Source organism: Crocodylus siamensis, chromosome 1 (assembly GCF_052110815.1).
Source record: "Crocodylus siamensis isolate JL-2025a chromosome 1, ASM5211081v1, whole genome shotgun sequence".
NCBI classification, from domain to species: Eukaryota; Metazoa; Chordata; order Crocodylia; family Crocodylidae; genus Crocodylus; species Crocodylus siamensis.
The window spans coordinates 229,287,356-229,313,215 of NC_143395.1; the positions used below are offsets into that span (position 1 = coordinate 229,287,356).

The following is a 25,860-nucleotide window of genomic DNA, read 5'->3' on the forward strand; positions in this document are numbered from 1 at the left end:
GTTCAGCTGGCCAGGCATCCGTCACTACACCAGGGTTCAAATGCTTGTAGTTGTTTCTTTTCCTGTGTATTGCTTTCTTCAACTTTAAGTTTTTTCATAGGTCTTATACACTTTTTTTTTAAAGTTATTTTCTGTATGTTTCATATGTTATAAATATCCACCAGTCATCTTTCACAGTGGTCATTTTCCTGCCAGGCTGCCATCTGTATCCTGCTGTCTTAGACTGATATACCCCAACTTTTTTGCTGACATGGGGCACTTGTACACATGACCAGGGTTTAGTCCTTAGGATTGCATTCTATGACCCCTAAATTGAAATGGCGGCTTTTTAATTGAAACCCATTTCAATTTAGGGGTTTCCATCACTGTTATGGTGAGGGGCCTGATTTTTTTTTTTTTTTTTTTTTGGTGGAGCCTGCTGCCCATGGCCAGGGGGTTAGCTGCTGTTGGGCCAAGCAGTCCCTGAGTTGTGGGGGACTCCAGTCCTTTCCTCTGCGGTGGCAGCACCCCCCAGGGCCACCAGGGCAGGCTGCTAGTGGGCTGGGTGCTGCCCCAGCCCTGAGGCAGCAACCAGCTGGATCCAACTCTTCCCGGACCCCAAGCTGGGGCAGCACCCAGCCTATTAGCAGCCTGCCCAGGTGGCCCTGGGATGTGTCACTGCCATGGAGGAACGGACTGGGGCCCCCAACAACTCAGGGGCTGCTCAGTGTGCCAACAGCTTACTCCCCAGCCACTGGCAGGCTCTGCAGGAAAAAAAAGGATCAGGCCCCCTCACTGCTTTTGCCTTCAGCAGGTCCCTGCTGAAGACAGAGGTGGCAAGGGGCCTGATCCTTTTTTTTCTGCAGAGCCTGCGCACCTCTCCCGTGGCAGGGAGCAAGCTAATAGCTGTAATGCATTGTTGCAAACTAAACTACCTCCGGATGTAATTTAGCTTGCAATGATGTAAACTCATTTAAAACCCCCAAAACTCCTGCATGTGTACAGCGTGATGCCATTAAGCCATACAAAGTGACGTTTTTGTCATGAGTACATGGTAATAGCATTGTGTACAAGTGCCCATTGGTTATAAGAAATGGTCACTGTGTCCCACTGGTGTTTGCATTTAGTTAGTGATGCTAGTTATTGTAAGTAGGGCTATGCAAAGCTTTAGTCCCTGATTCAATTTGGCTATTTGGCCCAATTCGGTGGCCGAATTTCTGAATCTGAATTGAATCAGAGGATCCTTTCTACATACCTCTAGGTACCAGGTGGCTTGTGAATGCTGCGATGCTGGGGCACATGGAGTGTCCCACAGGAGTATGCAGGGCTCCCCAGCACGCTTGACAGCAGACCCAGAAGTGGACTAGAAGCACTTCCCGTCCACTTTTGGGTCCACTGGGGAGCACACAAAGGGGCCCCCTGCATCTCCCCTGGCTCAGCGACTGGTGGCTCCTTGGTTTGGGAGGCACCCGGGGTCCCCCCATGACCGATCACTGAGCTGGGAGAGAGCATGGGGGAGCCCCCTGCGTGCTGCCCGGTGGACCCGGAAGTGGACCAGAAGTATTTGGTTTGCCATTGAGCATGTGGGGAACCCCCTGCACTCCTGTGGGAAACTCCATCTGCCTCAGCATATCAGTGTTCAGAAGCTGTGCTGGTACCTCAAGGTGTGTAGAATAGAAAAAACTTTTAAAACTGTGTCTATGTCTGAATCGCTGATTCTCCAAATCAGCATCAAATCTTCAGATTCAGATTCAAACAAATAATCAGGAACAATGATCCCAATCAACAAATCAAATCACTGTCCCTGATTCAGGCTGAATCTGAATCGAATAGGGCCTGCTTCACGCACTCCTAAAGGCACAAAGTTATGTTCCTTATGCTAAGCATTTTCTTAAGGCACCTTCAGGCCTACAATACTGTATGGTCCCTATCAGTTCATGACTTTTCTTGGTCTCCAAAAATCTAATTCTTCAGTCTCCCATCTGTATCAACCTTTTCAGTCTGCAGATCACCCCTGGCCAGCGCTTGGGTGTCCTTCAGACTTCTCACATCTAAAATAATTTAAATAAGTTTTATTTACTGTAAGCTCTTGTGTGAGCTGCCTTTTGTTTGCCACTGATGGCTGTGTGTGTACCATGTGCCAGATTCTCTTCTCCCTATTAAATATGTAAGTGTAATTCTATTTCACCCTGTTCAGGTTCTACAAATTAATCAATGGATCTGCTTTTGTGTCACAGCATCATCTGATTCTTAATCACAAAAAAGCAGCAGGTAGAAGGAAGACCCATCTACCTTTTGTTTAACTGTTTTTCAATATAGAACAGATTTGCACTCAGGTGCCTAAATTCATTTATGCACCTAATAGGCAGCTTCTCCCCTCGTATGCTTTGCTGATGCTTGTACTACAATTGTAGTGAAACATGGGACTTTTAAAAATACCACATCAGATTGTTGGACGGTCTAGTCTCTTGGCTTTGACAGCAAAAAGCTCTTCAGGAGGTAGGTAAAACCACAAACATCTCAGCCCATAATAGGCTTGGCAATTGTCTTGTACCATCATTGGGGAAGGAAATGGATTGTTTCGGACAAAAATTATTTGTGACAAATTAGATTTAAATACCCGTAGCTACAAATGCAACTAAGATAAGTCTGTGTATTCCACTTAGAATACAACTACAACATTCTAATTTTCAAGTAGATGCACTCTAAAAAGAAAAGCCATAGTATGTATTTATTCCAAACTATTTCTCTAATTAGAGACCAGTTTTCTCTTTTACTCTCTTGTTCTGTTGAAAAGCAGTTGAATTCACAAAGCCCAGCATAGGTAAGTGGCCAGGACATTTTGCAACACTGTATTCTACATAACCATGCAAAAGAAAGTCTCACTGTTGTTTAAACCAGTTCTCAGACATGTTTGTGTTGCCAGCGTTGTGAATGGTAATAACGGAAAATCTTAGGACTGCACTTCAACTGTATGAATCAAAGGTGTGCCAAATAGTTCTGGGGCAGTTCAGGTAGCAGTTAAAGTAGGTCATAGACCTTACCAGTCTACTGAGGAGAAAAGAAGAAGAAAACAATACTTACAATGTCTGCATCACTCCACAGTGTAAAAATTCCTTTGAGGTTTCATGTTGGCCTGTTATGTAGTGTTTCTAAACTACATTCTTCTCCTCTTTTTGAACAGGCTCTTTGGATTTGATTGTGTCCCATAGCAGCTTCCATCTGATATGCCACAGGAAAAGTATAAAACCATTGCAAAGATAATCAAAATACTCTGGGCAGGAAAAGTGAAATATGTAGAGTATGTGGACACCAACCTGTTTTTATGATGTGCACTCAATGATTTCCTTCAAAAGCCTATTGCTTAAAAGTAAAATTCTCATCTGTTTCTAACATAAAATTATAGAGGAAAATGAGGCAAGTGTTGAGTTAGAGCTGTCATTCTACTGCAGCATTTTAGGGATGAGTCCTTATACCTGTAGTTTATAACATAACTAGATGTTTTCAATTCAGTTATAGTTATTAATTCACAGTAAGCTCCTTACACTACTATTGTTGTTAGCCATTTATGTTTTATAATATGGCAGCCAAAATGTTTTAGGTACTTTCCAAACATATGGAAAAATAATCTCCATGTACCAAATATCTTATCTCCCATTGGCAACCAAGCTCAGTGAGGAAGGGCTACAGTATCATAGGGTAGAGACAGGAGGATTTGCATAGATACATAGAAGAGGCCATGTGCTTGTTTCACTGTCTTTGTACATCTTACTACAAAGTAAGTTTCCCTATACAAAACTCCCCCAACTCTCACACTTACTTTAGGGCAAAGGGACCCTTAGTAATTGTGCCAGCTTGCCCATATTTAACTGTCCTCCCTTGTCTTCCTTCACTGTTCAGAAGCCCTCTATATTCCCCCATAATGACGACACCTGCACAAGTAGTCCCAGATGATCAACAGATTATCAACACATAGTAAATCAGCATGCAACTGGCTCTCAGTCTGTGCTGAAGTCAACCAACATTGGAATAGATCCTTTTTAAAGAACTATGCTGTGGCAATGACAGAGTTTCTTTTCCACTGCTGCTACATCTTCAGAGTGTCATATGAGAAAACTGTTCTGGGTGATCAATGGCCTGATTGATCCAGGTTGTCACACCCAGAAAGTGGCTCCATCAGAATGAGTCTACTCAGATGAATTTATTACCTGCTTTGCAGATAAAATCCCTTATATCTGGCACAGTTTGGGGTCCACTGGTTTAACTGCCGAGTCAGAGTTCAAGATTATAGGAAAGTAGGGATGGAAGGGACTTCATGAGGTCATCTAGTGCAGCACCCTACTCAAGTGAGGATCATCCTTGACTAAACCATCCCAAGTGTCTGTTCAATCTGCTCCTGAAAATTTCCAGGGATGGAGATTCCACAACCTCTCAGGTAGTCTGTTCCTTTGCTTGACTACCCAAATAGTCAGAAAGCTCTTTCTATTCTCCAACCTAAATTTACTCTGCTGTAGTTTGAGGCCATTGCTCTTTGTCCTGTCCCTTACGGCCACAGAAAAGAGTCTGTCTCATTGATTCTGAAGTAGGGTGCTATGGTCTTCTGGGGTGCCTTGAGATCTTGTCAAGGGTGCTGTGGGGTGCCAACCAGTATTAGCACAGGCAGGTGTGCAGACATGATTCAAAAGATAAACCCAATTCCAGATAGGAATCCACAGTGTCAAAAACAGTCTGCCCTGCTGTGGTCTTTCTGTGTTCTTTTTCCATAGTGAAAAACTGAATTAAAGCTAAGAGCTGTCATTTTCCAAGGGGTACTTTGAGTCCAAGGAGGGAGTCTAATGGGGCCCCGGGGGGCGGGATGGTACCTAGAGCGTAAAAACAAAAAAAAAGGTTGAGAACCACTGGTCTATCTCCATCTTCTTTAATTGCCTTTAAAGTATTTGAAGACTTATCAAATTCCCTCTCAGTCTCCTACATGTACATGATCTGGTGGGTATTTGTGGGATTGCTCCTAACTGGTTCTTCTCTTTACTAGCAGGAAGCTTCCAGAGGGTGTGCATGTGTGAGTGCTCATCATCCCCTGAGTACGTTTCCTCTGGTGTCCCCCAGGGCTCCACCTTATCACCCCTCCTGTTCAATGTGCATCTAGGCAAGATTGTGCAGTAGTTTGGAGTGAGGTGTCATGAGTACGCTGTGGCCCCCCCAATCCTTGACTCTTTTTCATCTAATCCAGTCTCTTGCCCAGTTATCTGCCTACAGGTGGGAACTTGATGCAGGTCAACCAACTGAAAATAAATCTAGATGAGATAGAGGTGATGGTGGTGGACAGACCTGGGGGAGATTGGGACACCTATCAGTGATGAGGTTCAGCTTGTCTTTATTCCTCAGGCTCACTGCTTTGAAGTGCTCCTGGATCCTTCACTGCACCTAGATCTCCAGGGGGTGACAGTGTTTAGGAACATCTTTCACCCACTCCACCATGGGAGAAGGCTGTGAGCCTTTCTTTCAAATTCAGCTCTGGCACTCATTGTTTGTGCTTTCATAACCTTGACACTAGATTTCTTCAATGAGCTCTCCATGGGGCTGCCCTAGAGAAACACTCAGGAACACAGCAGCCCACCTTTTCATGGGGATGGGTCAACAGGAGCACAACACTCCAATGCTCTGGGCTCTGCACTGGCCCCCAGTAGCTTTCCCAACATAATTCAAGGTGCCGTCTTGGACTTACAGGGCCTTAAACAGTCTGATCTCTATGTACCAAAGGGACTGCTTCCTCCCTTGCATTCCACCACAATCCCTAAGCTTAGTCAAGAACAACCTCTTCAAAGTACCATCTGTGCAGCAAGTTTATTTGGTGAAAACAGTTGGATCCCCCTCCAGCCAGTGGTCCTTTAGACCCTAAGCCTGACCACCTTCCAGAAGCATTGTAAGACCTTTCTCTCTGGGCAGGCCTTCAGCAGTGTGTTTAGGTTTTGGGGCATTGTCTAGGGGCTTTGCTCCATTACATAATTTATTTTAATATTTGTTCTGTCTTTGTCACGTATCTGTTTTTTTTACTGCAAGCAACCCAGAGCATCCTTTGGGAGGCTGGCATATCTAATTAATCATTTAATTAATCAGTCAATACCCTCCTCAGGCAGAATGGAGCTTCCTATGATCAAGGTAAAGACTACCTCCTGCAAACAGCTTTCTTCAGGTGTCCCTTTGGAATCCTTTTACAAACCTTGTCAAGGCATGCTACGTTGACCTGCCTTCTGTAATATAAATGCCTAAGCAGGGTGAGGATTAGTTAAAAAAAGAAGGGAAAGCAAACCCACCTAATACAAAACTCTACTGTGTACACAGTCCTCCCTCTGGGGAAAGGATGAGAATAAAAACTAACCACAGGTAACAGACGTTAGTCACAGTGAGGTACTGTTAGGAGATGCTTAGATGCTACAGTAAGGAGAGTGGGATAAGAACTTTGTGAACTAGATAGCTCTCCTGCCCTTTCTCTTTCCTGATATTAGCCTCCGTGCTCCCATTCCTCTCTCCCTCTCCACCATCCCTGCTCCAATCTGATTGTGAACATGGAGATAAGTCTCTCAGGCACATCCTCCTCATGCAACTGTTATTGCTACTGCTGGGGCAACTTCTGATTTTCAAGGGGCTGATCTTTCCTTCCATGTCAGCTCATATAGCTGGAAAAGAAGGGCACCAAGGGGCCTTGTGCCTTGGGTGGATCCCTAATAGTTCAGGTCTCAGGTGGGAGGCAGGCAGTGGCCTGAGAGCAGTGCCATAGCAAGGTGGGGGGCGAGCAGTGTGCCTGCTCCCCCAGCCACCATGAAACTGAAGGGGGTACCAACAAATGCTGCCCAGCTAGAGTGGGGTGTGGGATGGGGGAGGGCAGCTCCCACTGCTGCATGCACTCCCAGGCAAGCATGGGGGGAACCATGGACCCCCCAGATCTGTGCAGGGGGTGAGGGCAGGCTTTGGCCCAGGTGCAAAACTTCCTTGCCACAGCACTGCCCGAGAGAATAATTTGTTGTATATTTTTGGTTCTGCTGACAACAGAGAATGTATATTTAGAGTTATGTGAAAGGGGATGTTCAAAGGCAGGGGGCACTTAGCTGTGGATGAACAATGAACAGCATTGAAGCTTCTCCTTTTCTGCTTGAAATGGCAGTGCAAGTGTCAATGTCCCAGTGAAGGACTTTGTTCAATTTCACCCTTTCAGTTCTGCAATTTTACATTTTCTTCCTTTTGCATGGTTTGGAAAATGATAGAATTTCCTTCTCTTTCCAAAGTTCCATGTGGGATAGCAATTTCCTATGGAAAAAATACTCTATACAGTGATTAATATCAATCAGGTTCATTTAATCTGCACAAGTACTTTTATTGTTTTGTGTGGTTTGCGAAGATTTTTGAAGACCCTTTCTTACCAAACCCTAGGGAATGACTTTCCTACAGAGCCTGAGGCCAAAGGGTGCAGGAGGATGGTATTGATATTGGTTACAAGACCTTTTGGCAACATATTTATGATGGAAAAGTGACTACAGCCTCTTTCAAACATCTAGTCTGGCTAAGGTATAGACTTAGGATAATCACTGTAAGTTGCTGTAAAATACAGGTCTTCAAATTAATACCTCATTTAACAACGATTTAAAATACTGTACCCATTTTTAAAGTACTGTAAAACTGTGCACTTCTGTTAAGCTACGGCAATAAAGCACTTTAAATGGCTAAAAAAACAGCAACTTCCCTACGTACCCTAAGTAAATATTGCTGAAGAAGGCAGCTCAAGCTCTTCGGAGTGCCATATGGTTTGCCAACTTCCTGCATTGTCTGCGTCAAGGTCAAGCATTTCCCCAACTATTTCTCTCTGCTGTTGTACAGTCTGTCCTTTGTCGTTCCTCTCCAGCCCCAAAGGGAGCTGTTGCTTTACCTGTGGGCTGGAATCCAGCATGAGAGGCAGAGGAAGAGATGCAGTCTGAACTTATATACCTGAGAAAACACCTGTCACAGAATCTGGTAAATGATGAGATGATGATTTATTCTAAAATGGATGTAGCCTTCAGCTTGCTTTTCAATAATTTGTGGAAGTTAAAGAATTGAAGGTATCCTATTATTGACACTAATTTCTTCAGCACAGGGACCAGATCTTGCTACATACATAACTCTTCTGTCAGGTGTTAGTTACAGTAGTGTTGGTTCACAGTAATGATATATTTTACATCAAAACTGGTAATGATCAGTATTTCAACAGAACTGCCAGTCCCATAGTCCTGGTTATTAATAACCCTGCTTATTAAGGCCCTTATCTCTTATTCACCAGCAACAGTCCCCTATCTATACCCACTTATGAATCTATATAAATCAGGGAGAGGGAAGGAAAAGTCAAAAGGATGTTGGGAACAGCCCACCTATCCATTGTAGTTCAGAACAAAAACCGCTACCACTAGGTTCTGCTCCATGCTGCAAGGCCCCTGTCACATTGCACAAAAGAAAAGTGTTGCTTGCTTAGTTGCCATCCCATCCAATCTAGCCCTACCCAAAGAGTCTGTTCCAGGCAGAGCATTTTAATCAGAACATGTTGGAGCAGACTCAATTAATCAAGCAGCCTCAGCATCACGTGTATTCACTGTCCCTGCACTTCAAAATGGCAGCAGGAGTGTTTTAACTAAAGCTTGTTGAATGAGCTTCAGTTACAGCACTCCTGCTGCCATTTTGAAGTGCAGGGTGCTGAATACACAAAGCACGGTGGCCACTTTAATCAGAATGGCTCATAAGAGCCAATTTAATTAAAGTGCCCTCCCCTACCCATCCCAAAGCACATGTAAAGATATCTTGTGTGTCCAGAATCCTAGAGGTGCTCCTCAAGTCCCTTTATTGAATTAGGCTCCTAACCCAACTGGTGGCTGTTGTCTGGGAGGTCAAATGGCTGACTTTCCATAGGGTATCGGCTGCATAATTCATATACACATTCATAAAAAGTTACATTTAAAAAGTATTTTTATAAAATCAGAATATACATTCCCAACAGTACAACACAATGAACTAAAAGTAAGCAAAATAATAATTATAAATCTTTCAAGTAGCTAGATTTTTCTCCTGTTGGGGAAAACAGAGTCCCTTTCTTTCATTGTATCTGTGATGCTGCTTACAGCTGTTTGTACAATGTCATAAACAACTTCCATTATACAAGTAATTAATTTTTATTAATTAGTGTTAAAGTTCTACATCAGCTGTTAGTCAAAAAAAAATCTAGCACCATTTAACTATTTGAAATGTTTATCATTGAAGTCTGAAAAGTATAAACAGTTTTTCTAGCAAAAATGAATTGTACCTCTAATCAAATATAAATAATATATTCATCACCTCCTCTAAAATAAAAACAGGTTTAGCTGAATTTATCAATCTAAAACTGGCAATGCAGAATGATTTGTACCCTTAAGGTTATGTGGTCAATCATTCCACAAAAATGGAGTGCTGCAAAGCCTCAAAAATATGTAGATCGGCACAGATGGTTTGTATGCTCATGTGATTAGCAGAAAATATGTGGTTTCATTCTAATGGGAAATATTCACATGTCAAGTAATAAAACAGATATAAATAAAAATCACAAGTTTGTCCAAGATTGCAGCCTTCCCTGAGTTTGTGAAAGGTTTCAATTACCGTCTTGCTGCACTGAAATGCAAGGGAAAGAATTTTGTAGCTTTTAAGTAATATCTTGGATTGATGATCCATGTTACTAACCCATTCTTCAAGCCGTCTGCTGAATTCTCTCACACTGCAGTCATCTTCCTTCTTCTAAAACTTATAAATTACATGTGGAATTCCATCAGCTTCTCTTCAGGTTTTGTTGCAGACCAGTTCAGAAGGCTAAACGGGCACTTTTATATTGAGGTAGAAACCAACTTAGAAGGTAGTATCTTATACCAGACGTTGTACCAATTTGACCAAACCAATGTAAGTTTGTGAGCAGCACAAAGTCCTCTTGACATTTTGTGCCCAAAAGCTTGTCTGACATGTCTTCCAACTAAACTGTTGGTCAAATAAAAAATATGAAAATAGCCCTTGCATATCAGATCTCTTTGACTCTTGATAGTCTATCATAGAAATCATCCAGAAGTTCTATCAATAATACTGAAAGAAGGCAGGGTAGATTTGCATCTGATACACTAAGTAAATCAGAGATATATAACATAAGCTTTTGTGAGCTGGAGCTCACTTCACACTTCATCGGAAGAATGAATCTGCCTGACTCAAGAGTAACATGCCTAACATCTTCTCTCTGCTCAATAATACTGAAAAGCTCCCTCTGGACTAAACACAGACAATGGTTTTATGACCTCTGCTAACTCGTCTGTGCTCCATAGGTAATAAGGACTCTTCTCTCTTTGAATAGCCTTACTCTTTAACATAATGAGGTTATCTATTTTGTCTGCCCTTTTGAAATTAGCTATTTTGACTGCCCTGTTTTGTACCTACTTCTGATAACTTCTGTTTGTGCCACAGTTTTACTGCACTCTTCTGCTTCCTGATGATGTTCATTTACATAATAGGGTTAAACCAGTGGTCACTAGCCTGTCAATCCTGATTGACTGGTCAATTGGGAAGCCCCTGACAGTTGATCTTAGTTGGCGGGGGCTGACCCCCCCAGACTGAGGTCGACTGTCAGAGGCTCCGTGATGAACAGCTGGACACACATGGAGAATGGCTGGGACACACTATGGGAGTCTGGGAGTCGCAGGACATAGGAGTGGCAGGTGGCTGGGCTGAGCTGCACCCCCTGCTGCTGGGGCCGGGCCAGGTAAGTGGGACGATCCTTCTCTGTGCCCCTTGCCACTGGGTGAGTGGGGCCCCAGCCGGGACAGGGAAGGCCAGAGCACAGGCAGCTCATCCAGGCACACGGGGGGGTGGGAGGGCTTCCCACCATTGCATGGACCCTGGCGGAGGCCTATGGGACACATGCCCCCCCCAATCTGTGTGTGGAAAGAGGTGGCTGCCGCTGCATGCTGAGCTTTGAGCCCTGAGCCCCACTGCAGCTCAGGGCACAAAGCCTGGCATGCAAAGCCCAGCACACAGTGGCAGCTGCTTTGCCCCACACACAGATTGTGGGCGCATGTGCCCCCCGGGCCTCTGCTGGGGTGCATGCAGCAGCAAGCCCCCCCCGTGCACCTCAGCCCAGCTGGGGCCGTGCTCACCCCTGCCCCTGCCCCACTCCCTCCCTCACCGCAGGAGCCTCAATCTGCCTCTCCCCCCCAGACTGACCTGGTAGATAATGGGGTTGGGGGAGGGGGGTGCAGTAGATCCTGGATTGCCCTTTATTTCAAAAAGTGATCTTCACCTTAAAAAGGTTGGAGACCACTGAGTTAAACAAACTTCATTGTCTTATCTGGTATTTAGCTTAGACTTAGGAGTTCTTTCCCAGATCTGAGGAAGGGCACTGTGTGTCCAAAAGCTTGTCTAATACCTCTCCCAACTATGCAGTTGGTCCAATAAAAAAACATTACCCCCCCAAAAAATTGTTTCTTGTATACTCCTTGGCCCATCACAGCTACAACACCATTTCCTCTTGGAGGGCACTTTTCCTCAGTGGGCACATCAGTATGTGTACTTTAATGCACAGAAGACTATTTTAATGTGCATTAAAGTGTCACATAAAAAAACCATGCCATAACACTAATGTGTAGTAAAGCAGTCTACTGAGCATTACACATCACTAAAAAATATTGCTAATGTGATACTGTGCATTAGCGCAGCCTAATGTGCATGAATTTAGTGACATTGGAGGTACTAAATTTAATGTGCATTAGAAAAGGTGCATTAAAGCATATGTGGACATGGCCAGTAGCTCTGAAAGTGGTCTACAGTGCAGGTCAATGTCACTATCCTCATTCTGCAGATGGGGGAAGGTGAAATGATTTGCCCATATTTATCGAACACATGAGAGGTACAGGCTGGAAAAGAATCCAGCTTTTGTGAATTACAGCCTTGTGCTTTAACCTATGGACTAGAAGGTGATAGATCCATGCTGCTGTGTTAGAGCCCTGGTGGCCTTTGATGTTGTTGTTTGCATTTGTTGACATGCCAGTGAATCCTAATGCATGAATTCTCAGCCTGACCTTCAGTAAATTTAGGATTCAGTAGATTTCTGCTTTCACTTTTACTACTGTTCCAACTATATAGATGCAGGTAAATCATTGCATTTGGGTGTGTTTACGTATGCAGTATTTACTGCACGGTAAGCAAAAGTACTGCAGTACGGGTGTCTGCATGTGCACACCCGTACTGCAGAGTAAATATGACACAGTAAATGTGGCAGTAAATATAGCATTCTGCAAGTATCGAATTTATGTCCAATTAGGGCTGTGCAAAGCTTTGGGTGGTGATTCGATTCGGACGAGATTCGACCTGATTTGGTGGCTGAATCGCTGAATCCGAATTGAATGGGAACCAATTAAAAGGTCTGAATTGATTCAAAGCTCTCCGAATCTTTGGAAAAGATTTGAAGAGCTTTGATGATTCAGATAGTCCACGGGACTCTGTCATGAGCCCCCCAACCACCCCCTCACTCCCCCCGCCCCCCCCCCCGCCCATGGCTGTCCTGCTCAGCGAGCTCCAGCCCTTTAAAAAAAAGGAAAACACTTGAGCTTTTTTTCCCCAAGTGCCGGGAGCTGGGGCAGCCATTGCCAGGGGTGGGAGAGCAGGTCGGGGATGGGCCTGGGTGATTCAGAGATTCAGCATCAGCCAAATCTTTGAATCAGATTTGACCAAATCAATTTGGGACAGTGATTTGAATCACTGAACTGAATCACTGTCCCCCGAATTGGCCAAATCTGAAGCAAATACTAGCCAATTCACACAGACCTACTGATTAGTTACTATGCAATAATATATGTGTAGACACCTTACTGATAGTAAGGTGTTACTGAACAGTAACACTGTGTGTGTGGACTAACTTGGGACTAACTTTAATCCCACGTCAGTCCACACACAGTGTTAATGTGATTTAACATATGTAGATAGTGGCCTATTTGTTCTTACTGCGCAGTAAATTTAAGTCAGTGTAAATGCACATGCAGATACCGCCTCTGAAACTCATTTCCTTGTTTATAAAATTAGGCAGGTGTTTGTGGATGTCCACATTTCTTTGTCCTAGAGAGTACTCAGGATGGCCTGGATTTCTAGAAATTGATCTAAGTGTCAGTGGAAGCATTAAAGTTAGTAAAAATAAAATGGTCTTTTCAAGCAGCCTTGAGAGACCATCTCTGGATGTTTAGCTAGAAAGTCCAAATGGAAGTTAATCTGCATGCTGCTTATAAGAACACAGGAACATAAGAATGCCATATACTGGATCAGACCATAGGTCTATCTTTCCCAGTCTCCTGTATCACATTGTGGTAGAGAGTGGATACTGAAAGGGAGAGTGAACTTGGTATGACCAGGGTTTTTTCCATTGTTCTCTCACTTGCAGCTTCTAACATTTAAGGTCTAGGAAGTTCTGATTCAGGTCTTCCAAAACCAACCCTCCCTCAGTTGGCAATTCCACAGTCTCTCTGGGCATGTCCCCATATGCAGGAATGTACATTTTCTTGGGGACAACTAGCAACAGCACATATTTGTGTCACTGTTATTTGTCCCCAGGTACAACCCTGCACATGTGCTCTGGTGCATCGCAAATTGCCCCAGGTGGGGTAGGGGAGGCTGGGGCCAGCACCTGGGATGGCCCCAGAAGCCTTACCTGAGGTCCTGGGGGCCTCCCGGGGCTGCAGTAGCAGCGATCCAGGCACACAGAGCCTGACTGGCAGCTGGAGCATGGCTCTGGCTAGGCAGGCTCTGGTTTTGGGCAGCGCATGCTGCAACCACATGTGCCACCCCATTTTTTTCTAGCATGGTTTTTTTTTTGACACTGGGATCTCCTGGTTTGAAAAAAAACCTGCTGCACATGTGCAGTTTGCAGCACCACAGATAAGTTTGTGGCATGGCAAACTGCATGTGCACACTCATGGAGATGTGCCCTTTGTGGGGAACTTTGAAATGAAGAGTTTACCATCATAACATGTGAAGAGTGACTTTGTTTTAAATGTTGTCCCTTCTGATCTGAGCTCTTAGCAAGTTGAAATGTGGAAAGGAAACTCCCTCAGCTACATTTCACAATGCAGTAGTAAATCAGCCAAGTACCCACTTATCAAGGAATAATGGCCAGAAGTTGATTGAGAGTAGGTTCAGGCTAGACATCAGGAGGCACTACTTCACAGTCAGAGTGGCCAGGATCTGGAACCAGCTTCCAAGGAAAGCAGTGCTGGCTCTTACCTTAGGTGTCTTTAAAAGGAGGCTTGATAATTACCTAGCTGGGGTCATATGAGCTTAAACTTACCAGGAGTCATATGAGCCCAGTATTCATTCCTGCCCATAGCAGGGAGTTGGACTTGATGATCTGTTCAGGTCCCTTCTGACCCTACATCTATGAACCTATGAACCATTCATAATTGATTCTTTGTAAGTCAAGAGCAACATTTAATTGTTCAAGATAATATTCAGTCCAGACCCAGTGCTCTTCCTCCTCCTCATGTAGTAGCATGAGAGGATTAGTAGCATGTTTACACTCTGCACTTGAGCCTTCCCTTTTCCTCAGAACCTGACCAGAATGAGCGTGTGTGCAGATGTTTAGGGGCTGTGCTCTAACTCATGGCACTTTACACAAAGTGCCATGAGTTAGAGCCCTCCCCCTCCTCTCCCTGACCCAACCGACACTCACCTGTTGGGTTGGTGGGCTTAAGCCTGCCTTCTGTGGCCCTGGCCAGCAAGTGGAGGTGCTCCAAATGCCTCCGAGGAGGCTGCTGTTACCCCTCTCCCCAGCCCCAACTGCACCCCCCCCAGCTCTGGGGCTGTGTCAGTGGGGGAGGGAAAGGAAAGGTTAGGGGGAGAGGTAGGGGAGGGAGTAGCACACAGGTGCTAATGGAGTTTTGCCTGGCTGGAGCTGGAGCTGGAGCAGGGTGGAATGGAGCCCCATTGCCTTGTGGGTCCCACCCTCAGCTACCCTGACTGGGGTATTGAGGGAAGCTGGGCCTCTTGCTAGTGGCAGCAGTTGCTGGCTTGGCTTTGCTGTAGCCACAGCTCAGGGGGATGGAGTAGAATGAATCCCCCTTGCCTCACGGGCCCGGCCCAGCTCCCTCCAGTACTCCAGCCAGGGTAGCTGGGGGGGCCCATGAGGGAAGGGAACTGTGTTGCACCCTTTGCCCACCCCTCTAGCTCCAGCCAGGCAAATCCCAGCTGGTATCTACATGCTTCTCTCTTTCCCTGCCCCTCTCTCCCATGCTAACAGCTCTAGGAGCAGGACTGCGCTGGTGCTTGCCCACGTGAGCACCAGCCTAGCCCCACGAAGGCACTAAAAATTAACCCTCAAGGGAACACAAGTTCCTTAAGGCAGTGCTCTGTTCTAAAGCACCTTCAGCTAATAGCTGATTTATTGAGGGTTAATTTTTCGTGTGATCAGCCATTTTAAAAGCACTCTTCAGCTGTGCATGAGTGTTATGTCACACCTCTAGAGTGCTTCCAGGGGCCCAACCTCCCAGAAAATGTAACTTGTAGAAGTGACCTGAAGCAGGCGAAGAGCCTCAGCAAAAGAATCTGGCTGGGATAGTATTATTATTGTTTCCAACCTTGTTCAGCTCCTCCTTCATGCTTCCCAGCCATGGGGAAGAGCATTCAGGAGATACTGGAGCATAGGTTGGAGCTATAAAATATTTCTGTGGCAAAGGATGAGACAGAGACATTCCCCAGCAGGACACATTTTTATGAGTCTGGAGAGTGAGCACTGAGTTACACTTAGCCAATTGGAGTTGTCCCTTGGCTGAGCCTTCCTGCCCTGCCTCTTGGAAAGCACGTGCTCTGTGCAGCAGCCCCTGACTCCCCTTCATCACTATTGGAGGGCTGGGAGAAACAGAATTGGGGTGGGGGAGGGAGGTGTTTTTGTGAATGGAGAAGGGGGAAATATCAAAAAGCAACTGTGTACTTCCATCAGCAACCTCTTCGGAGAGTCTGGTTTTTCTCATTACTTATCACCACACCTGCATACCTCCCCTAGCAGGGTGAAAGAGATACCACAGAAGCACTGAAATGATCATTAACAAACAAAGGTGCAATAACCAGGGCCTGTGCCTGGGGCAGCACAGGTGGCAGAAGTGACCAGACCAGCAATAGTGGCTGCAGGTACTGGGTTGGCAGTGGGTGCAGCTGAGAGCAGAAGTTAGCTGTGTTAGTCTGAAGTTAGGTGCACCCTATAGACTAACTATATGAGAAAGGTATAACATAATCAGTAGGAAATAGTGGGTTTACCTCCTAAGATGCTGTCAGTTGGCAGCAGCTGCCATTCTTACTCTACTCGAAGCAACCTGTGATTAAAGGAGTATCGTCTGAAGTCATTGAGGAGTTTTATTAGTAGGTCTAAATGTTTTCTGACCCTGACCAGTACCTCATGGTCAGATTGGTACAGACTGCAGAGGTTTTTGCCTTGCCCTGGAGCAGGGGGCATGGTCTTCTACCTGGGATCTCTTGTGCATATATTAATAATCTTTTATAAAAGCAGGATATTGGTTGCTGTGGTTCCCCTGCTTTACCTGTGGCAGGTTAGACTGTTGCATCTTGTGTTGTGCCAGGGTTGACAACTTTATGAAGAGTTTAGATTATGGACTTATATAGGATGGTTTGGATGGGGATGATGCTGATCTTTGCAGGTCTCTTCCAGTCCTACTTCCCTATGATTCTGTGGTTCAGTATGCTTGTCCAGGAAGCTAACAGCACCAGCAGAGGTGTCCAGGAGGAGAATCTACTTTGCCAGAACAGACACAAGCATTGTGCAATGTTGTTTATTTGCTATTTCTATCCCCCAGCTATGAATTCCACGTGAAACCCAGGAACCCTCTCGGTGAAGGTCCAAGCAGCAATACAGTGGCGTTTAATACTGAATCGGGTAAGAGCCACAACACCTAGATCGATGAGCAATTAAAGACATGTAGAAAGCCTGTAAAGTAAGTTTGTCCTTTAAGAGGGAATCTGTTAGCAGATACCATCAGGATTTATCTTTGGAAGATCTGGGAGAGGTTGTCTGTCTTCAAGTGAGAGTGATGTTGCTCCATGTTTTAAATGGATCTGATGTAATGAATGGTGCCCTCTTACCCTGATTCAGCATTGTGGATCAGAGTGAGAGACTCCAATGGAGGTAGGAGCCATTCTTCTATCTGGAGTTGGCTGCTTCTGGTTGCCTGTGCTCTGTAAATTACCTGGCACTTGAATTCAAATTGGGTTTAATCTATTTAAAGGGTTGGTTGTCAAGTTTAATGCAAGTCAAAGTCCTGGCTCACTGAAGTTAATGGGAGTTTGGTCTCAGTTAGGAATAAGGGGGTAAAGGAATAAGGAATCTAGCCTCTTTTAAGAAAATGGACTCCTGCTTCTGATACCAAGGTTACCTTGAATTGTTAAACTCATAAGAACTGTTTATAATTAATGTATTTTTCATTATTTATTCTGTTTGGATTTGTTTTTCACTCAACCTGAACAAGGTAACTAGGCCTGTGGCACTCCTTTGGGGTGTGCCTACATATGTGCTTTAATGGGCATTGGTTTATTTTAATGTGTATTAAAGCATCACAAAACAAAGCCATGCCCTTTAGCTAATGCACATTAAAATAGGCTAATGCACATTTTTCTAGTACCTCACAATGGAGGAACTATATTTAATGTGCATTACCTAAAGCACATTAATGAATGTGTAGATGCATGCAGTGACAAGTTGGTTCCCCCTCCGTCCCCATTACTCCATCATTCACTCATACCCTAGAACAAAGCTTTGAGTGGCAAGTGTTACAGGGGAGTCGTCTAAAAAATAATAATCCATTGACACTGACATTTAAAAATGGCCTGCAGATTTTGGCTGATGAACTCCGCACCCATGTTTTCACAAAACCCAATGTGACTGGTCATATCCCATTAATAACATTTGAAAAAGCTCCGTGATGCAATAGTTCCAAATTATTACATAGCAGTTTATTTCTTTAACTTAAAGCAAAAATGATGTGAACCTGACTTCCAAAAAACAGCTGCTATTTTACAGATTATAGTTTGTCAAGCATAGAAAAATCACTTCTCAATGCACTTCTGTTGAAATGTCAGGGGAGGTTATTTTACAGTGTCTGATTGTGTGCTTGTTTTTTTTCTTCCCAGCGGACCCAAGAGTGAGCGAGCCAATTTCAAGTGAGCCTTTTATGCATAAAATGCTCTAATCAGACCATTTTTCTGCAGTGAGATAACGCATGCTATACGACAGGGCTGGCTGTACTTTCCCAGCTAAACATGCCGTCACACATGATTTCACTTCTTCCACCTATACCGCTTGTAAGAGAGTCCTGCCAGTCCAAATGTTTACCTGAGCTCAACACAATCAACATGAGGTGGTGTTGCAGTGGCAGCTAGGATGGCTGCGAACCAATGTCCACAAATGAGCCAAGGACAGCTCATATTTTCTCAGCCTTGTCATTAACTCAGAAGGTGGCTCTGTGAAACCAATAAGCTGTTTCTTGCTTAATAATAAGTGACTTAACAGAATGCAAGTCAAAGTCTGCCACTGTACTACCGAAAAGCTTGCCACCAAAAACAGGATGCTTCGTACAGGGCTTCATGAACCCAGTAGTCAAAAACCTGTTGAATTCAGAGGGATTTGGCTCAGGCTCTTAAAAAAACAAGATACCCATTTCAGGCAGAGGGGCTGCTTTATGCGTTTAGTATTGAAAGCACTTGAAAAGTGCACAAATAGGCTTCTTTTCCCCATACTCATCCAGCTCATCCTGTATATTTTGCTGTCTGCTAGCCCTGCCTTAACCTTAACCATCTGGGAAAGAAGGAAATGTTGCACCTTTTATAACTGAGAATTCTGCCAAGCATACCAAGGCTTGACTCCCTAACAACACAAGGCACCCCACATAAATGGGGCCCAGTTCTGACCTCAGTTGCACCGGTGTAATGGTGTATGCCAATGGACCCCCTTCAGACGTATACCAATATAGCCTAGGATCAGAACCAGCCCCTAAAAGCAGGTCACCGCAGCTCTGTGTTTGGTAGTGCTACAGTGAAGTTGAAGCTGTGATAGTTTAGGAGTTGTGAGGGGCAAGGATTTTGTAGAGCAATATCTTTTCTTGGACTGACTGCATAGTAGAGTGAGACACTACCTTTCATTCAAAAGCTTGTCTAACTCTATCCCAGCTCTGCAGTTGGTCGAATAAAAGCTATCACCCACAGAAATCCTTGCCTATGTTTGCACATTTTGCTGCTACTAGTTCCCTAAAACAAAAACAGCAACCTCTTTCAAATGTGGCTAGAATGACCCACCTAGGCCAGAGATGGGTGGGTGGGTAGGAGCTAGGACCTGCAGCTAACATTTTTCCCCACGACAGCATGGGGAGACTGCCCACAGCTGAAGCCCCCTCACTGCTAAATTCGTCCAAAGGCCCTTATCCATGGGTGAGATTCAATGATCCCACAACCCAGATATGGCCCACATGTTGTAGATTGCTGATCTGTGCACTAAAACTTCCTTCCAAATGCAGGTGACTATTCTATGTAGCGCATTTTGAATGGCACCTCATAGCATGAAGGGTTTCCTCTCCTCTGTATATGTTTGAGTGCATTTATCATCCTTTGTTATGTATGACGCTATTCTAATTAGCCTCTTTCTTCCCCTTCTGCAGTGGGAAAAGATGCCATCTGGACTCCAGTCCCATTTGAATCTGACTCCTATTCAGAGTGCAGAGGGAAACAATATGTCAAAAGGACCTGGTATAAGAAGTTTGTGGGAGTGCAGCTGTGTAACTCTCTGAGATATAAGATATACCTCAGTGATTCGCTTACAGGTAAGGGAATCCAAAGGCAATATGAATATATCCATATGGATGCAGCCCAAATTACACAACACACAGACATCTAGGACCTTCATTTCCATGGCTCTGAACTAAAAGGTTTCAACAGATGGACTCTATTGGCTGTGATTGGACATGCACATTCTCCTCACCTTGGAAAAGTGGAATTTCCAAACTTCCCAGATTACTGTTTAAGATTAGTTCTTTGTTTGACAGCACCCGGAAGCATGCAGTGCAGTTCCTAGAGCATTTGTAGAGGCAAAGGCACAGCCCTGGAGAGCACAGTCTAATGGTATCAGTCCTGCATTAAAAATATCTGTATTTGCACAGTTCTTACTGAACATTTGGGGCCTAGAGCTGGACATACTGCTAGAAGAAATGGTGGAAGACTAGGAGGTAGAGCAGCTGATGTTACAATAATCCCCCACAGGGACTCAGGCTGGGATGTAAACAAACCTTTTCATGGGTCTGTTGCGAATAATGAAGTTTTACAGGGTACCTGCTAACAGAAACATCTGACTTTAAATCTAATTAACATCTTTTCCTTGCCTGCTTTCATTTTACAATACCCACCAGGCTCCTGGCCATCACTCCTTCACTGGCTCATTACATTCAGGTTACCATATAAAAGCTTTTAAAGGTCTGGCTGCTGTTCTGTTTCTTTATTATGGTTAGTGGGTTGCTCTAGTGCTAATGGTTTGCTTGGCCCAGAAGCACACACATGTGTACACATATCAAGAGATCTGTGAAGCTTTTGTATCATGATTCCATTTACTGATTGATAAATTGATCACAGTCTGGGGGAAGCTTGCTGACTATTATGATTCTGATAGGCTTGAGCTCCACTCATGCAACCAGCAGAGAGTGCCATTGCAGAAACCAGCTGGGTTTTGCCAGCTTTGCCCAGCCAAAAGCCAGTCCACATAGATTCATAGATGTAGGGTGAGAAGGGACCTTGTAGATCTTCTAGTCCGACCCCCTGTCCTGGGCAGGAGAAAAAACTGGGCTCAAATGACCCCAGCCAGGTAAATGTCGAGCCACCTCTTAAAGACCCTCAGGGTAGGAGCCAGTACCACTTTGCTTGGAAGTAGGTTCTAGATCCTAGCCGCTCTGACTTTGAAGTAGCGCCTCCTGATGTCTAGTCTGAAACTACTCTCTAGCAGCCTATGGCCGTTATTCCTTGTTACTCCAGGAGGCGCTCGGGGGATCAAGGTCTCTCCCAAACCCTGCTGGTCCCTCCTAGTAAGTTTATAGACAGCCACCCGGTCTCCCCTCAGCCTTCTCTTGCGAAGGCTGAGCAGGTTAAAGGTTCTGTAGCCTCTCCTCGTAGGGCCTGCCCTGCTGCCCTCTGGTCAGGCGAGTGGCCCTCCTCTGGACCCTCTCAACGCTGTCCACATCCCTCCTGAAGTGCAGCGCCCAGAACTGGACACAGTACTCCAGCTGTGGCCTGACCAGTGTGGCACAGAGAGGGAGGATCACCTCCTTGGCCCGGCTTGTGATGCATCTGTGGATGCAGGACAAGGTATGGTTAGCCCTACTGACCGTGTCCTTGCATTGTCGGCCAATGTTCATTTTGGAGTCAATAATGACTCAAAGATGTTTCTGCCACCGTGCTTTCAAGAAGAGAGTTCACTGGCCTGTAGGTATGCTGCTGGTTCTTACTGCCCAAGTGCAGCACCCTGTACTTGTCAGTATTAAGTCCCATCCTATTTTCATTTGCCCACCCCTGTAACCTGTCCAGGTCCTGCTATAATCTGTCTCTTCCTTCTCGTGTGCCCACCTCACCCCAAACCTTGGTGTTGTCTGCAAATTTAAACAGGGTGCTCTTCACCCCGTCGTCCAAGTCACTAATAAAGAAATTGAACAGTGCAGGCCCAAGGACCGAGCCCTCGGGGACTCCAGTGCCCACTTCCCTCCAGGTCAAAAATGACCCATCCACCACCACTCTCTAAGTACAGCCCCTCAGCCAATTTGCAATCCGTCTATGTAGGCATCAATGCCACAGTCACCTAGCTTTTTAATGAGAATGGGGTGAGAGACGGTGTCGAAGGCCTTCCTAAAGACCAGAAAGACTACGTCCACCGTGACACCTGCATCCAAGGATTTTGTGACCTGATTGTAGAAGGCAATCAGGTTGGTCTGACAGGACATGCCACTAATGAAACCGTGCTGGTTGCCCTTGAGCATCATCCCTGCTGCTGGCCCATCACAGATGTGCTCCTTGATAATCTTCTCAAAGAGCTTCCCCAGGATTGAAGTAAGATTAATGGGCCTATAGTTTCCCGGGTCCACATCCCTCCTGAATTTTGAATCTTCCCTTTTTTAAAGATGGGGACCACATTGGCCCTCTTCCAGTCATCTGTCACCTGGCCAGAGCACCGCAAGTGCTTGTAAAGCCGTTCCAGCAGCCCTGTGATAACCCCTGCCAATTCCCTCAACACCTTGGGGTGGAGAGCATCTGGACCTGCTGATTTGAATGTCCAGCCTCTCCAAAAGGTCTCTAACCTGGTCCTCCCTGACCCTAGGCTTGGCGGAGTTTCTCCCACGTTCGTCCTGAATCTCAGTAGGGGAGTCCCGGTCCCTGCACAAGAAAACAGAGGCGAAGAAATTGTTAAAGAGGTCTGCTTTCTCCTCTGGTGTGACCACCAGTTTGCAAGCATATTGTTCAGGGGCCCCACATTACCCAGGGCCTTCTTCATTCTCCCTATGTATTTAAAAAAGGACTTTTTGTTGTCCTTGATCCTTGATGCTAGCCCTAGTTCCGTATCTGCCTTAACTTTCCTAACAGCGCCCTCTACAGACCCGGGAGGTCTCCTCTTTGGTGATAGACCCTCCCTTCCACTGGGTGTATGCCTCCTTTTTGGCAATCAGGCATTCATTGAAGTTGGCCCTCTTTAAAGTCTAAGGCTACGGTCTTGCTGCAGGCCCTTGAGACCCTGTGCTGGATGGTGAATTCCAGTAGGCGATGATCGCTATCGCCCATGTGGTTGAGAACCTGGAGTCTCCTCACCAGGTCATCACCTGTGGTCAAGACCAGGTCCAGCAGGGCATTCCCCCTTGTGGGACTGTGCACCTCTTGGGTTAAGTGGAGGTCCTGTATCTCGGCCAGGAACCTCCGTGAGTGGTCAGACCTGGCTGACTGCTCATCCCAGCAGATGTCCGGGTAATTTAGATCACCCATGATGACTATATCCCTTGCCTTAAGTGTAGAGCCCAAATTCTAGAGTGACACAGGGCAGTGTAATGCAAACCTCCCCAGCTGCAAAAGTCAGGCTGATGTATTTGTTATACAGGATTGGCTCAAACAGGGGAAAAATGATGTCTGAAAAGAAGTAACTTTTAGGGCCTTATCCAGTCAGCTGCTAAGCACCCCTAATTGAGAAGTTTCTGTGTCTTGAGGAATCAGTAGCGCAGTGCATGGCACCTCATGGAACTGGGCCTACTGCTGAGCATTCATGGACCAGGAAAAGGGAAGAAAAGCAAGGAATGCACAGACTATATCAAATTCCTATCCAGCTAAACTGCCCAGCCTCCCCCATCACACACACATGCAAGAAAAACCCTGTGGTTATTTTAAAGTGCACACCTCATCCATAAATAGTATGTGGGCAATTATGTAGCCCAGAAAGACTATTTTATAACAGGGGTATCATTCATTCAACTCTGCCCATACAACAAAACAGTCAATGAGATGCAACATCTTGTAAAACTAGTCAGCAGAAGAAACAGCAGCATTAGGCTACCAGGACTATAGCACAGTCCTAAACCAAATGAATTAACACTCCACTGACAGCCCTTTTAGTCTCCAAATAAGCATCTGATGTATCAGTGGCCCATTTTCCTACTTTAATTATATTGTTTTCATTCTTCCTAGGAGAAGGGTCATTTTACTTGACTGGGAACTAATCAAGATAGCCACATCATTTTCATTACACTGACAAAATGTGGCTCTCTCCCCTGTGTTGCTTTAACTGACATGGACCAGATGTCATATTTGAATGAACTGGAATGTTTGTCCAATTAATATAAAATATATGTTTGACCCCCACCCTTTCCCAACTGACGTAATTACCAGCTTCCATATTACCATGGAAAACTTCCCAGTTCTAGGGCCAAGCTCAGCCTTTTCAGGTAGGTCAGTGCAGTGCCTCAGTTCAGTGGAGCTCTGCCTGCTTATGCAAGAGCTAAATTCAACCTGCAGCATGCATCAGGATTTTTCTGGCACTTCTTAAGATCTGCTCATGTAGAGCCATTTGAAAGGGAAGCTCATGGATGAGTCTACAGGCATCTATTTGGTTCCTAACAGAGGGGAGAAGAGTAGGGGTGTGCGAAATGGGCTGTATTCAGTTCAGATTTCAGAATCGGCCTGAATCAGGGACAGTGATGTGATTTGTTGATTCAGGTCACCGTCCCCAGTTCAACTCGGCTGACTCTGAATCTGAAGATCTGATGCTAATTCGGAGAATCAGTGATTCAGCCATAGACACCGCATTAAATGTTTTTTCTACAGACCTCGAGGTACCAGGCAAGGCTTGTGAATACTGCAGTGCTGGGTGGATGGAGCATCCTACAGGAGCACAGGGGAGCCCCCCCGCATGCTTGGTGGCAAACCCAGAAGTAGACCAGAAGTATTTCTGGTCCACTTCCAGGTCCACCAGGGAGTGCACAGGGCTCTCCCCCCCACGCCCTCCCCCAGCTCAGCGATAGCTGCAGGGGACCCTGGGTGCCCCCTGAGATCCAGGAGGCACCAGTTGCTGAGCTGGGGGGGCACAGGTGCACCCCCCTATGCTTTCCCTGGTGGACCCGGAAGTGAACCAGAAGTGCTTCTAGTCCACTTCTGGGTCTGTTGCCGAGTGTGCTGGGGAGCCCACCATGCTCCTGTGGCACGTTCCATCTGCCCCAGCATTGCAGCATTCATGAGCCGCCTACTACCTCGAGGTATGTTTAAAAAAAAACAACATTTAAAGCTGTGTCTATGGCCAAATCTCTGAATCTTTCTAAATCTCTCTGAATTGATTTGGAGGGTTCTGATTTGATTCGGAGAGATTAAACTGTCTCCTGATTTGATTTGGATTCAAAGATTCAGCTACCGAATTAGGCAGAATCTCCACTGAATCAGATCAGGGACTGAAGCTTCGTACAGCCCTAGAAGAGAGCTCTTCTCATGATACCATGCCATATCAATAAAGGAGCCACCCCTACTGTCCTCATATAAGTGTCCTATCTTTGTAAGCATGCCAGCCAGTCATCTAAAAACAATTACATCTAAACTGTGACCTTCAGCAACTGTGGAAATACCTTGCAGCTTTGGGCAGACTGAAGGTTCTGAATTTGAGAAAAAAACTTTTACCCAGGGAAGACTCCCTCAATCAGCACTGGAAACCAGCTCTCCCATGGAACAAAAATAATAAAGCAGACAGTAATAAGTGCCTATCTAAAGCAACAGCACATGTATAAAGTCTGGTCACCTAGAGGTGAATACTATGGGCATTGATTGGTGCCCCTCACACCTGACCCACAGCTCCCTGCCAGTGCCTCTATCTCACAACCTGCAGCCCCCCCCCACTCCTTCCAGCTGCACCAGAGCCAGGGCCTGCAGCCCCCTGTCCCCCCTGCCCTCCAACAGCACCCAAGCCCCAGCTGCCACCCATGGGAAGTGGCAGCTGCTGAGGCCAGAGTGGAGTGTGAAGCCCGCCTCCCCTCCCACTCCATCCCCTCCCTGTGGGTGGCATGGCCAGAGCAGAGCCCATGGGGTTGTGGGGAGAATGCAGGCTGCCTGCTGCAAGTTTGCGGCTCCCTGGCCTGCTGCCCTGCCCCTGGGGAGCTCAATGCCCAGCAGGCAGGACCTAGCACAGGAGGGAGTACCATATCACCATGCTGAGGCACCCCCTGCCCACCCAGCAGCAGTGGGGACATAACTCTGTGCTGCCCACTACCACTGCTGCTTCACCTTACCTTGGCAGCCATGATGGTGCGACTCTCCCTCCTG

The 25,860-nt window shown here is 45.7% G+C and overlaps 1 protein-coding gene across 18 annotated transcripts in view; it reads left to right on the forward strand.

The window, feature by feature from the left end:
- ABI3BP (ABI family member 3 binding protein) overlaps positions 1–25,860 on the forward strand; it is a 283,667-nt gene that overhangs the window by 250,345 nt on the left and 7,462 nt on the right. For all 18 annotated transcript variants that reach the window (XM_090058607.1, XM_090058684.1, XM_090058655.1 and 15 more), the window contains 3 exons: positions 16,854–16,933; positions 18,184–18,213; positions 19,704–19,865. In XM_090058607.1, the coding sequence (XP_089914733.1) occupies positions 16,854–16,933; positions 18,184–18,213; positions 19,704–19,865 (272 nt within the window). The remainder of the gene's footprint in view (positions 1–16,853; positions 16,934–18,183; positions 18,214–19,703; positions 19,866–25,860) is intronic.